The sequence below is a fragment of the Helianthus annuus genome, chromosome 1 (assembly GCF_002127325.2).
Source record: "Helianthus annuus cultivar XRQ/B chromosome 1, HanXRQr2.0-SUNRISE, whole genome shotgun sequence".
Lineage (NCBI taxonomy): Eukaryota > Viridiplantae > Streptophyta > Magnoliopsida > Asterales > Asteraceae > Helianthus > Helianthus annuus.
The window spans coordinates 21,510,614-21,525,494 of NC_035433.2; the positions used below are offsets into that span (position 1 = coordinate 21,510,614).

Below are 14,881 nucleotides of genomic sequence, written 5' to 3' on the forward strand. Positions count from 1 at the left end.
TAACATACATATCCACTTCGTATACAAATCCGAGGAACATCCAAATTCTACCAATCATTCACAACCGAAAAACATACAACCCTAATATCTTTAAAACATACATACTATCCGATCACGATATTAACAATTTGGTTAACATATATCCGACTAGTATACGTATCCAATAAATCATACAATCCACATATTACAAGTAAATCGGTAAATCATATAATCACATACACCTTAAATACTAACCGGAATTGAGAGCAAAAAGGGAATTGTTCAGCAAATAATCTCCGGGTGTTTGTAATTGCCGTCACACACGAACTGAAAACTAGGGTTTTTCTTTGAAAATAACCATCAGTTTACATGCACTCCTATATATACGTATCACAGTAATGGGCCAAGCCCAACAGAACAACTGGGCCGAAACATATCGAAGGATATGTTTCGAGCGCGAAGGATATGTTTCGAGCGCGAAGGATATGTTTCGAGCGCGAAGGATATGTTTCGAGCGCGAAGGATATGTTTCGAGCGCGAAGGATATGTTTCGAGACTTCATATGTTTCGACATCCTTCGATTCATGCATCATGTTTCGTGGAACATCCTTCGTAGGTTGGGCCATGATTCACACTAACTAGCTAACATACAGTACAAGTTTCACAATATGGAACCCATTATACCCAATCAAACAATTATGCACAATCAAGCAATCAAACATATATATATACTTTCATATCAATCAAATGTGAAATTAAGTAATTAGTCAAACACATGCTCGTGTAATACGTATGAAATCAATCTTAGAAATTCGAGTTGTCACATTATCCCCAACTTAAAAGAAATTTCGTCCCGAAATTTGGTACGCACTTACTGAGGAAGCTAGGTATCGTTCACTGGTTTTCCTGGGGTGTCACAATTACAAACCCTTGAAAGAATTAAACCTAAAACCAACCGAAATCATGGTGAAAACATAAAAAAACGTGAAATCTTAAAGCTCACTTCGCACGAAGCTTACTTCACACGAAACTCATTTCGCGTGAAGTGAGATTTTCTTCGCACAGAAAGTCTAACTTAGCACAAATCATTTGCAAACCAAGTTTTTAACGAAATGGAAGAAGTTATGATGAAGTTCCAGAAGATTCTTATCATTGCTATTATGATGAGGGAGAATTTTAACAAAATGCTTTTCAAGCATTTATGCCTCCTGATGTTTATAATGCTTTCTTTAGTGATCAAGGAAATTGTCAAAAATAAGCAATGTGAAGAAGAAATGATTGCTGAGAAAGTAATGATGGATCGGTTAAATGAGGAAGAAGAAACTTTTTGAAGTTGATCAAAAATTTAAAGTTGAGAGAGTATAGGAAAAGAAGAAAATTGAGATAGTTGAGAAAGGAAGACTGTGCATAAAATGTTTATATAACCTTAATATTAGCTTAAAAGGGGTTAAAAGTGACAAAACATGACAATGCAAGTCTAGGGGCCAAATCTGCCAAAAAGCAAAACTTGGCCCCAAGGACCTGCTTGCGGACCGTATGCACACACCCCTTACGGTCCGTAAGGGCTGCCCAACACAGCAGAAATGTGTCACCTTCTTGTTCAAAGCCTTGCTCTCCAAGCACGCGATTTTTCCAGCTTCAAGCCTTCATTTGACATGTGTTAACACCCTCCTAAGATCATGACACCTCAAGGACACATGGATTAATCTTAGACACTCAAGAACACTATAAACAACAAGTGAATTTCTCATTTCAACTTGCTTATTTCTCATTCTTCTTCTCCCACTTTATTGGAGCTTGTTTCCAGTCATTGGAAGCCTCATACTCTGAGTTCTTATAGTGTTCTTCAACACAAGTAAGCACTCTTCTAGTTCTCTCATTATTTTAGCAGTTTTGAGCCCAAAGTCAAACAGTTTGACTTTCGGTTCTGATCATTTTTGGTCAAGTCAAATTTCAATTAAACTTTGCAACGTGATCGTAATCACAAAGGTTATAATCCCTTGCGATTGCACCTTCTGATTACCACGTTTACTAGACGAAATGACGAGTCAAAGTTTTAGTCAAAGATGCGCATAAGTGCATTTTACGACGAAATGGTTTACGGGTTTACCAAATCAGTTTTACAACTTAATTAGACATGTTCCAGCATGTCTAACTCATCATTTCTTGTTTAGTGCTTTTATTTGGGTCGTAAGTCAAGTGGTTTCACCACCGCTTTGACTTTCGAATCCGACCCGTTTGGTCAATCTCAGGATTCGATCAAGCACATTTTTGTGACCATAGTTGTATATGGAATAACCATCTGAGGTTATACCTTATGGTCATATGGTTTGATTAGTTATATGATGAGTCGCTTTTATGTTCTTTTAAATTGACCAAAATATCTTTTTTGCGCATAAATTGGTTTTAAGCATATGTAACCAAAGTTTTGACATCTAAACTGATGTTATAACATAATCAAACTTGTTTTGGCATGTAAGACTCATCATAGGACATATTTGACCATCCGATCTTGTAATTACGCTTATAACCCTTTAAAGTAGCGTAAACTACTTTAACGAGTCATAACGGGTCAAAAGCACTCAGGATCCCTTTCAAATCAAAATGTTATGTTTGTTAAACCATATCATATGAGTCCCAACACTCGTTTGGTTTATAATACTTCATTCTATCTGAACCCTCCGATTAAAGTCTCGACACACTAACATAGTTATCCGACAAATTAGGACAAGTTTGAGCTTTGTTTATTCCATTGATCATGGACTCCTACGCAATCCCAAGTGAGTACATAGTTCCCCTCGTTTACGTTTTCTAAATGTTTTGGGGTGATTCATATGTGCCTATCATTATTTTCATGATTTCAAACCTATATGATTCTATATACATGGTACTTTATCCTTTAACGATTTGAAACTGTTACCTATGGCTTAAATAATGATTTTCAAAATTTGTAAGACCCTTGTTGGTGCGTATTTGTATTCATGTCTAAAATACATTCATTAACAATGATCAAGCCGATTGGTAGTATGATATAGCGCTATAGGACTTGACACCTCATTCTCGCTCCCAAGGTTTGTTTGGAAGTTTGATTAGGGAATGTCAGAAACCAAGTTTACCCCAAACAGATTTACCTTCGTGGTAGATTTATAACGTCAGTGAATAAGGTTTGAATGTATTACCAAACGACCACAATGTGTTTATACAAAGTTTTCCAATTAAGCCATAAGATTTGTCTTTATTGATTTCATAAAACAAAGTATATTTCTTGTATACTATAAGCTTTGTTATTCATAGAGTTAATTGCCTGGTTGGTCCCTGTGGTTTACAAAAATTGCAGACTTGGTCCTAATGGTTCACTAATTACACACTTGGTCTCAGTGGTTGTAATTTTTGCACTCGGGTGGTCCTTAACACTAACCTATGTTAAATTTTCCAGTTAAGTTTTTGTGAATAGACAAAATTATCCCTGAACAATTAAAATAAATAAAACAAAAAAGAGATAGGCCCACCCCTCATCTTCTTCTCCCCCGTCTCTCTCTAACCCACCACCACCACCGCTTCACCTTCAACCCACCATCCCCACCACCTCTTCCACCTCCACCTTCAACCCACCAACCCTAAAGCACATACGAAACTAAAATCCTAATGCAGTCAAATCGCACCTATAGCCAAATCAACAATTATTATTATTATTATTATTATTATTATTATCAATCATCAACCAACAGTATCAAACAACAACCAAAGCTAAACAACAACAATAATTCCAAAACCATAAACCTGATCAACATTATCCCTCTAGGCTTCCGTTTTTATCCAACCGACGAAGAACTCATATCGCACTACCTTTATTCGAAGGTTTTGCGATTCGAATTTCGTCGCTCGAGTGATCGGTGAAATTGATTTGAACAGAGTAGAGCCATGAGAGCTTCCATGTAAGTACTCTGTTTTCCTCTGTTATTTTGTTAATGATGAATTTTGTTAATTGGGATCAAAGTTGGTGTTTGGGTTTGTAGGTAGGGCGAAACTCGGTGAACAGGAATGGTTCTTTTTCTGTGTTCGAGATCGAAACCCGACTGGATTGAGAACGAACAAAGCAACAAAAGAAGGGTATTGGAAAGCTACAGGAAAAGATAAAGAAATTTATAAAGATAAATCTTTGGTTTTCTTGAAATCTTGAAATAAAGCTCACATTTTGTTTGTTTTTATTAATAATTAAGGGTAATTTGGTCATTTAAAAAGACTTAACTGAAAAATTTAACATGGGTTAGTGATAAGGACCACCCGAGTGCAAAAATTACAACTCTTGGGACCAAGTGTGTAATTAGTAAACCATTAGGACCAAGTCTGCAATTTTCGTAAACCACACGGACCAATCAGGCATTTAACTCTTATTCATAAACCAAAGGATATTTTGATATACTATCAATTCTGTTATTCATAAACCAAAGTATATTTGATATACTACCAATTCTCTTATTCATAATCCAAAGTATATTTTGATATACTACCAATTCTCTTATTCATAAACCAATGTATATTTTGATATACTACCAAACCTATTATTCATAAACCAAAGTATATTTTGATATACTATCAATTTTATTATTCAAAAACCAAAGTATATTCTAATATACTACCAATTCTCTTATTCATAATCCAAAGTATATTTTGACATACTACCAATTCTCTTATTCATAAAACAAAGTATATTTTGATATACAACCAAACCTATTATTCATAAACCAAAGTATATTTTGATATACTATCAATTTTATTATTCAAAAACCAAAGTATATTTTGCATATGCTACCAATCATTTTTATAAAAAAAAACAAAGTATTTTAGATACCAAATTTTTATCAAGGATTCATGGCTATTTTTAAATTGTTTAATCCTTTTCTTTTAATATCCAAAGCCATGAATCTTAATCACAAAACCTATGTTACTCACAGGCATTTTTATGCTGACGTTTTATTTTCACATATGTTTCAGGTTCTATTATGTGACGATTGTTAACGCATGCTACACATAGGATGAACTCAGGCCATGGCTTACTTTAAAATTTGAAAGACAATTGTTTATATTTGTTTGATTGTTTCAAAACAATGTAAATCATTAATTCAATGAAAACAAAGCCTTATGTACCATGTGTTATGAAACAATTTCATGTAACGTGACTCCCTGATGTTTCCGCCGCGGTTTGTTGTATTACACGATCGGGGTATTACAGAGATTGGTATCAGAGCACTGGTTATAGGGAATTAGGTTATTAGTAATACTTTTGACCTAGTCTATAACCTTCCTATGACCCTAACGCGAGATTTCTTGCGTTTAGATTCTTAATATAATACCATCGCCTATCCTTAGATGATTACCAAAAACAAAGCATAATACATCCATGAAAGTCAAGTTTTTCCAAAACTTCACAAGAAATCATCTATCCTTAGATGATTTGTTTTTGGGCTTTTATGCCTTCAAAGTTTTCAAAATCTCGTCAAAGAGTAGGCCAATCACCATCATACTCTGGGACATCATCCCACTCCACGTCCTACGACAATGGTGGGTCTGTGCACGGTTCTTTGCCTTTTATCGTCCCCCCAGCTGCCGCACTTGATTGACCGAAGGTTAGCCCAACGTAGGGGCCGTTGACGCCGCAAACAGAGTAATTAAACAGTGGGACTTTAGGATCCGGTCCTGGTGGGCGAAAACCACGCGCAGTAGTAGTAGAGTGGAATCCATAATTACTGGTGTTTGTGGGAACCGCATTGGCAGGCAGGGATGTCCTCGTGGGCGAAAACTACACGCAATAGTAGCAGAGCCGAAACCACAAGGGCCGGGGTTCGTGGGTACCGGTTTTGCAGGCGTGGGGAACCTAGGAGGGTTGCACCAGCTCCTGTTAAAATTGATGGCCCATATGGGCTGGATCCCACACTTAGACAAGTTTGCCCTCCTGATCCCAGACCTGCACCCTGCTTTTACGATCAGTCATCACCCTGCTTTTTGAACACAAATGACAAACCTGAAAAAATAATATAAACACAAGAGCTTGCGAAATTTCAAAAGAAACAAGGCTTCATATGCAGATTATGGTGGGCTGGATGTTGAACAAATAGGTGGTGTGCATAAAAGAAGTTTGCACGTGAAGGATCTTGAGAGCAACAAATAGTTGGCTAAATAAGTAATAGGTAATTTTTGGATTGGTCCATAACAAACTAGGACCGATGAACAAGAAGTCGGTGATTGTTTTGTTAGGTATTATTAATAATCGCACAAAGAAAAAAATAAAGAAAAACCTATTATTCCATTCAGAAGCAAGAGATCAGAGGCTGCTATTACAAATTACGAAGCACACCAGGGACGATTTTTCAAGTGTTCGAAGAGAATGAAGCTTTGGGGTTTGAAGAATTTAGCAAAAAGTTTATTACTCTTGTTCGGTTAGACATCGTTTATTATTTTGAGGTTATTTAAACTTGATATACTTGATATGTTTGCTGAATTTTATGACTTAAAAGTTATTTTTGTTTCATTTCCGACTATGAGTAGCTAAACTTGTCATGGTTGCTTAGGTTGATGAAGGGGTATGGTCCCAAAAAGCCGCGCATACCTTCTTCCAAGTCGCGCGTAGGACCATACTCCTAAATAAGCAAGATCTTCAATCTCAACCTCGCGCGAGTTACTTCATTAAAGACTGACCTCGCGCGAGGTCAAAACAAGAATGAGCGTTAAAATCAACACTTAGCATTCTGATAAGAATCTTCATTACCTGTAATCCTGCGCGAGCTAGTTCCGTGCACAGCAAGGGTCGCATAAAAGTTGTAGCGCATGACCACTTCAGAAGGTACAAAAGGTACAAGTGGCAGATAAAAAGAGCCAATCCGTATCCTCCAGGCTCTGCTCAATCGTGCTCCACGATCGTCTGACATAAAGGAGACAAAAAGTACCTAAGGACGCCTACGTGGCACCAATCAAAGGGCAGAGACACCTGCCCCACGATCTCCACTTACCTGCTGATGGCAGAGGGACAACAAGGCTGACAGCAGTGACACGTGGCTCCATTCAAGGTGCGCCCGCACCGGAGAACTTCTAGAAGCCACTAACCGTTTTCACCAGTGAGACAAGGAGCATATCCGCTACGTTGTCGCCTTCTGGCCCAAGGCCCATCAGCCCACATCCTCTTACACCTCTCCGGCTATAAATAGAGACCTCAGTTCACAGGTTAAACATTCTATTCCCTCTACTCTCACTCTTTACTCCCTTTAATCTCATCAAAAGTAGATACTTATTCTCACGCCAGAGTCTGGTTAATAGGGAAACCCCCATATTCCCCTTTTAACGAGCTAACTGTGTTTCTGTTTTGCAGGATTAACCGTTCATTAAGGAGCTCAGGAAACCAAAGAAGATTAACCCTTATGGTTGAAACATAAACCAAATTAATTAACAATAAAATTAGTTACGTGTTTCTTCATTGCCGCCCACCGGTTTTCTACAAAATCACTTTCATCTTCTATTTTTTGAGCTTTCGTTGTTTTTTCCTTCGATCATGGCTGGTCAAGGAATCGTTCACGAGTTTGGTTTTGGAGCAAACTCTAATGCAGTGTTGGGAGAAGACAATCAAAATGTCCAAGCCCAACATGTGGAAGAAATAAGTGAAATCGAAGTAACCAACACGGGGGGACCCCGTGCGAGTATCACTTGCATCACTCAGACGGTAACCCCCGAAAACTATAGTGCTGGACCTTCGAATCCAGCTCCACCTCAGAACATTTCAGCGCTACTAGGGCTACCTGAAGGCGAAACTCCAGCCTCGTGGTACGCCAAGCAAATTTCCACAATCAATGCGGCGTATCAATCTTTGAGCGCATAGCAAGCAGTTTTAACGGCAGAACCGTCCTTGGTTACACCTCAGGGCCAGAGTCAGGGGGCGCGCCAGATACCCCCACAGCAAAATATCCAAGAAAGAGCTAACAGACCTCCCCCCACGAGAAGGCTGAGCATTCACAACACGCGCAACACACGGGGAGAGACATAAAGCTATTATGACTATCCGTCACATGTCCAAAGAGGTCCAGTTCATAGCCGGCTCACGCCGCGCAACATGAACAACGAATGGGACGATACTGACCCAAATGATCCAACATGGCAAGACGATGAGGGTTCTTCAGTCTTCAACCGCTTACAAAGGAACCATGAATACTACAAGCCAAGACAACATGTTGGATACAGTGAAGAGGCAGAGTGAGACTTTCGCCGCGCCTATCGACCAGCTGAAGTTTTAGAACATTCAAAGTTCATCCCAAAGATCGCGCTGGCGCCACTATCAAGAGAAAAATTACCTCCAACAGTTGGAAAGTTTAATGGGTTGACTGATCCTGATGATCACGTCAGAGTTTTCACAAGCGTTGGTTGCATGGGAGGATGGAATATGCCCATGTGGTGCCATTTGTTTATTCAAATTTTTACAGGGGCTTGCTCGCGCCTGGTTCGACAGCCTCCCTCCGGGAAAGATCAAGTCGTGGGTTGATTTCAGAACACAGTTTGTGAATCATTTCAGTCAACAAAGACGTTACCAGCGCGACACAGCCGAGGTAACAGACATTTGGCGCAGAGAGAACGAAGGTTTAGAAGATTTCATCACTCGCTTTAACAAAGAGTGTCTGGAAATTGGTGGTGTAAGCGAGCAACTCATGCGCGCTCACTTCAAGAAAGCCATTCGCTGTGATAGCCTTATCAGGACTATCACAGGAAAAGATGGAATGCCCAAAGAGTGGGATAAGCTCATGGAAGCCGCGAAGATAGTTGCGCAAACTGAAGAGTCACTGGCTGGCAACAAAAACTCTTATAGCGAGGATCGATTTTCTAAGGGAAGCTCGCACGATAACAACAGACGAAACAAAGGCAAAAACCCTGGGTGGAGAGCCAACCACTCCAGCGGTTGTGACGAACGACCTCGTTATGAGGAACGATCTCGCTACAAAGAAGACGCGCGAGACACTATCGATCGCATTGGGTACAGGAAGGCGGTCAGGAATGAGAATCGAGAAAAGCATTGGACTCCGCTCATAAAGACACCTAAAGAGGTGCTCATGATGGAGAACCATGATTTTAAGGCGCCAAGGCCTATGACCAACAAGAAGGGGCAAGACCCCAACCTGTATTGTGACTTCCACAAGGATACAGGTCATCTGACTGATGACTGTATCAGCTTAAGGCAAGAAATCGAAAAAGCACTGAAAAGTGGAAAGCTGGGTCATCTAGTAAAGAACGTACGCAAAGGGACACGTCAGATTCAGCGCAACGATGATGGAAGAGACAAAAAGGTCAGACGCTTAGAAACACATATGGTCAACAGACCAAGATATAGCGCGAGAGATAAAGGCAAGCGACCTTTCGAACCAGCATGGCAAGAGCAACAGGATATCTTCCCGGTGGTGCGCGGGGGTCCACGCGCAACGCGCCCCATCGTTATTACCGGCATTATCGACCATTACGAGACAGAGAACGTATTCATTGACCCAGGAAGTACAGCAGATATCATCTATGAGCAATGCTTTAATCAGTTCGACGATGAAGATAAAGCAAGACTTGAGCCGGTCGATTACCCTTTGTCGGGATTCTGCAATGAAATGGTCTTCCCACTAGGCCAAATCAGCTTCCCCCTCACGCTTTCTGACGGGAAGCACTCAAGAATAACAACGGTCAACTTCATGGTGATGCCTGTCAAATCAAGGCATGATGTTTTGATTGGGAGAGAACCCCAAGGAGAGCTCAACATGGTAACTTCCACGCCTCACTCAGCAATCGGGTTTCCAACCGAGACGGGGGTGGCAATTATCTATGCAAAAAAGGAAGTAATGTCGGCAGATGAGATGCGCCCAACCAAAGCGCCAAAAGTCTCAGCAACAGAACCAGAAAAATGGGTTTTAAAACGCAAATACCCAGAACAAACGGTGACGATAGGCCACGCTATCTCATCAAACATCCGAACGCACCTCAAACAGCTTTTGTTCAGGAATATAGATATTTTTGCCTGGACTCCGAAAGACATGACCGGTGTCCCGTGCGACGTTACCAAGCACTGTCTGAACACTTATCCCTCCATTAAACCAAAAGTAAAAAGAAGGCGCAGTTTAGGGGCGGATAAGACCAAAGCAATGAACGAGCAAGTCTGCGAGTTGTTGAAAGCAGGAATTTTAAGAGATGTGCGCTATCAGAGTTGGGTGGCAAACCCCGTAATGGTAGAGAAGTCAAACGGAGGATGGAGAATGTGCGTCGATTATACCGATCTCAACAAGGCATGCCCTAAAGATTGTTACTTTTTGCCTGAGATTGACAAAAAGATAGACTCTCTCGCACCATACAGATGGAAATGCTTCCTAGATTGTTACAAGGGGTACCACCAGGTTCAAATGAAGCTCGAAGACGAAGACAAGATAGATTTCAGAACCGATCTCGGCATCTTCTGTTATACAAAGATGTCGTTCGGTCTCAAGAATGTCGGCGCGACATACCAGCGCCTGATGGATAAAATCTTCGCTGATGATATTGGAAAACACATCAAGGTCTACATCGATGATCTGGTAATCAAGAGTCCCGAAGAGGACCAAATGCTAAAGGATATTGAGAAAATGTTCAACTCGTTGAGAAGTGTGAACATGAAGTTGAATCCTGCCAAATGCTCATTTGGTATGGAAGAAGGGAAGTTTTTAGGCTTCATAGTCACAAATGGCGGTTTCAAAGTAAACCCAGAGAAGGTTCAAGCAATAGAGCGAATGTTGTCGCCAAAAACAATCAAGGAGATGCAACGATTAGCCGGCCGTTTAGCCACGCTCAACTGTTTCCTATCAAATCACGCCGCAAAGTCATATCCTTTTATGAGCACCTTGCGCAACTGCGTCAAGAAGCAAGAATTCAAGTGGACACCCGAGGCAGAAGCCGCATTCCAGCAGATGAAGGAATGTTTAATAAAGCTCCCTACTCTGACCGCGCCGTACAAGAAGGAACAACTCATACTGTATTTATCTTCTTCGGATAAGGCAGTAGGGTCGGTATTGATGGTAGAAAGAAACGGGGTACAAGCTCCAATTTATTTTGTCAGTAGGGTGCTTACAGATCCAGAAACGAGATATTCAACAATGGAAAAGTTGGTGTTGGCGTTGCTTCATGCTTCTAGAAGGTTGCGCAGATACTTTACAGGGCATGTAATCACAATACTTACCAACTTTCACATCGGCACAATATTGCAAAAACCAGAGACGTCTGGGCGGTTGGCAAAATGGGCGATCGAACTGGGGGGCCACACCATCTTGTATAGGCCGCGCCCAGCCATCAAGGGTCAAGTCTTGGCGGATTTCGTCACAGAAGTCCCAGTGGAAAAAATCAAAGATTGCGAGATTGTTGAGACTCCCATGAAAGACACATCTAATGAGTTGTGGTTACTATACACTGATGGGGCATCAAATGAGGACGGGGCAGGAGCGGGGTTGCACCTTGTGAGCCCCGAGAAGCATGAATTTACATACGCCATTAAGTTGGATTTCAAGAACACTAACAATGAGGCGGAATATGAGGCATTCCTGGTAGGCTTATGCCTCGCCATAAAAATGGGGGCTCAAAATCTACAGGCACATGTCGATTCGCTTTTGATCGCCAGTCAAATCAACGGAATCTATGATGCAAAAGGCGAAGTTATGGCCTTATATTTGGATCAGGCGAAAGAATTGCTTCAACAATTCAAGTCATACAAGGTAGTTCACATCAATCGCTCTGAAAACAAACCAGCAGACGCCTTGAGCAAGCTCGCTTCAACTTCCTTTCAACATCTCGCCAAAGATGTAAGGATTGAAGTACTCAAAAATCTATCAGTCCTGTTGCGCCAGGTAAATGTGATCGAAATAAGGCAACCATCTTGGATGACCCCTATAATTCAATATCTGCAAGAAGGAATACTCCCAGATAGCAAAGCAGAGGCAAGGAAGATTCAAAACAAGGCCCTGCATTATGAGATGAATGGTGGTATTTTATACCGAAAGTCCTTCTTGGGGCCCTTATTGCGCTGTGTGGACCCCCAAGACGCGAATTACTTGATTAGGGAGATTCACGAAGGGATCTGTGGCATCCATGCAGGCCCACGCATGGTTGTCGCGAAGATTATGAATGCTGGTTATTACTGGCCAGGGATGCATGTCGATGCTCTAAGGGAGTTACGCAAATGTGACTCATGCCAAAGACACTCCCGAAAACCCTGCGCCCGAAGAACGATCTCATCCCTGTATCCACTGCTTGGCCTTTCCAACAGTGGGGAATTGATATGGTAGGACCTTTCCCTGATGCTCCGGGAGCCGTGAAGTTCATAATCGTGGCCGTCGATTATTTTACCAAATGGGTGGAGGCCAAAGCTCTCGCCTCAACTACTGCAATGATGGTGCGCAAGTTTATCTGGGAACACATCGTCTGCAGATTTGGGCTCCCACTCAAAATTGTCACCGACAACGGCACCAACTTTGCGTCAGAAGATCTCCAGAAGTGGATGAAAGAGATGAAAATCGAACACACTTTCACCTCCTAAGCATCCTATGGGCTCATCGAACCATGCCGAAAACAAGTACTGACGAAACTCCCTTTAGCCTAGTCTATGGCTCGGAGGCAGTTATCCCAACTGAAGTTGGACTCCCATCACCGCGCTTGACAGCAGTCAACACGGTTGATAACGAAGCAGAGCGCCGTCTCGACTTGGACCTTCTGGAAGAAAGGCGTGAGATTGCGCGAATTAAAGAAGCCAAGTACAAGACACAGCCGGAAAGGTACTATAATGCGAGGGTGCGCATTTGTACTTTCACTCCTGGAGGATATGTCTTCAGAGACAATGAAGCTTCAAACGCTTAACGCCCAGGAAAACTAGCACCCAAATGGGAAGGCCCATACTTGGTACACGAGGTGCTAGGGAAAGGGGCATACAAGTTGCGCACTATGGATGGATACATCATCCCACGCACATGGAATGCGCAACAACTGCGCAAATGCTATATGTAACTACTCTCGGACTTGCGCCTTTAATTTCTCATGTTGGCCACGCGCCTTTTTTAAGTTTCTATGTTGGCTAAACGCCCTACTTATACGCAATGTATGTCGGCCTAAGCGCCTATTTTTCTTAAATGAATGAAAGCATATGCCTTATGTTTTCTTTTGTCATGCTGACTTCTACGTTACAAATGCATGTTAAACTTTTGATTAGCACGAAAACACTTCAGTTACGAGCTCTTGAGTCATGCCTCCAAGGTCCTCCGCGAACACAGCGCGAGACCGGGCAGTTACACTCGCACAAGAGCCACACTTACTTTTATTCGCGCTAACTTAACCAAGGTTTCTAACAACAGTGCAATAATTGTAACTGGACAAAGGAAAAGCAAACCTAAACATTATGTTAAACAGGCGCAACCGCGCAACGATTACATGGAAAAATTAATATATCATCAGTACGAACCAAACAAGCGCGACCGCGCAAACAGCTACATATAACGTCCAAAAATAAAATTACAAGGCACAGCCTATCAACCCTATCTATTCATGATCATCACCATCATGTTGACCATCACCATCACCACCATCGCCCGCCACCTCCTCTTCATCAGATAATTCAACAGTTATCGGGGGGTCGAGAATGGCCTTTAGACGCTGGCACCAGTCGTCATGCTCTAAGGCCTTTGCCACTAAGTCCATAACAGGAAATGATAGATGATCGTAAGCATTTTCAGCGCGAGCCAACTCGACATCAACTTCACTGGTCACAGAGCAATGGCTAGTGTCAAATTCTTGACCAAACATCTCTTCAAAATGTTGCGCACATTCCAGATAACCTCCACGGTGACCAACCGCGCGAGAGGCATCTATTAGAGCAGCAACAGCTCCATCTAACTCACCAGCGTTTAGGATAGAATTAACCATCTACACCAAAAGAAACATATGAGAAATCTGGTTTAGCAAATAAAACCTAAGTTAAAACAAAATAAGAGGACAATACCAGAACTAATCCCCTGCCACGCATCCATTCAGCTTCGGAGACCAGCGTGTCAACAATGCCCTGGGCCTCAGCGTAGTTATTCTGTGCCACATTAAGGGCAGATGAACTTATGGCACGCGCTTCCTCGGCCTTTTGCTTGGCCTCCTCAGCAGAAGCAACTTTTCCTTTCTCGGCTTCAAGATCAATCTCCAAGGACTCACTTTTGTCAACTTGTTCTCGCAAGCGACTTTTTAACTCTGCAATTTCAACATCCTTGGCAGCCAGATCTTTATCCTTACTGGATAATGTAGCCTTAAACTCATCCTGAAAAAGATTAAAAAAAACTTCGTTTTACAAGCAAAAACACGGGAACATGAAAGGATAACGCTTTACGCACCTCAGCTTGCTCCTTAGCAGCTTGCGCATCCTCAACCTTCCCTTTCAACTCCGTAACTTGACCTTCAAGATTGGTAATTTTAGCTCGAGCCGCGTACATGCGTTCGTTGTCTTTCGCATAGATCTTCTTCCAGTCAGCACGCTCCTTCGCTAAAAGGTCTTCAGCAGCTCGAAGTTTGCTCCTAAGGCCCTCGCGGCTCCATTCCTTTGACTTCCTGTTAGCTTCGAACTTGGCCTTCTCCTCATCAAACTTAGTATTAGTCTTCTCAAACTCCTTCACCGGCCTCACAAGGCGCTCATGATACTTCTCCCATTCTGCTCGCTCCTTGACCATTGTGCGCCATTCACGTACAATCTGGTGGTTGGCAGCGCGAGTATTGGCTTCTCCGACCACGTAGGCTTGATACAGCCCATCGTGACTCCGCGCACTTTGACGATTAACCTCACCAGGAGGGAATGAGTTCAAAAACCAATCTCTGCAAGGGCCAAACTCATTAAATGTATCTT

The 14,881-nt window shown here is 41.9% G+C and overlaps 1 protein-coding gene across 1 annotated transcript; it reads left to right on the top strand.

The window, feature by feature from the left end:
* The first annotated feature begins 7,522 nt into the window (after positions 1-7,522).
* Positions 7,523-12,547, top strand: LOC110935013. Its single transcript, XM_022177660.1, has 3 exons — positions 7,523-7,639; positions 8,445-12,164; positions 12,278-12,547. Exons 1-3 carry the CDS (start codon positions 7,523-7,525, stop codon positions 12,545-12,547), a joined length of 4,107 nt encoding a protein of 1,368 aa, XP_022033352.1.
* The last annotated feature ends 2,334 nt before the right edge of the window (positions 12,548-14,881 follow it).

Bases quoted from the DNA above. Each gene is read 5' to 3' on its own strand.
- LOC110935013 (XM_022177660.1), top strand. From the start codon at position 7,523: ATGGCTGGTCAAGGAATCGTTCACGAGTTTGGTTTTGGAGCAAACTCT. The intron at 7,640-8,444 runs GTAACCAACACG...AAATTTTTACAG, and splicing joins AAGAAATAAGTGAAATCGAA to GGGCTTGCTCGCGCCTGGTT. The intron at 12,165-12,277 runs GTCGATGCTCTA...CCTTTCCAACAG, and splicing joins ATTACTGGCCAGGGATGCAT to TGGGGAATTGATATGGTAGG.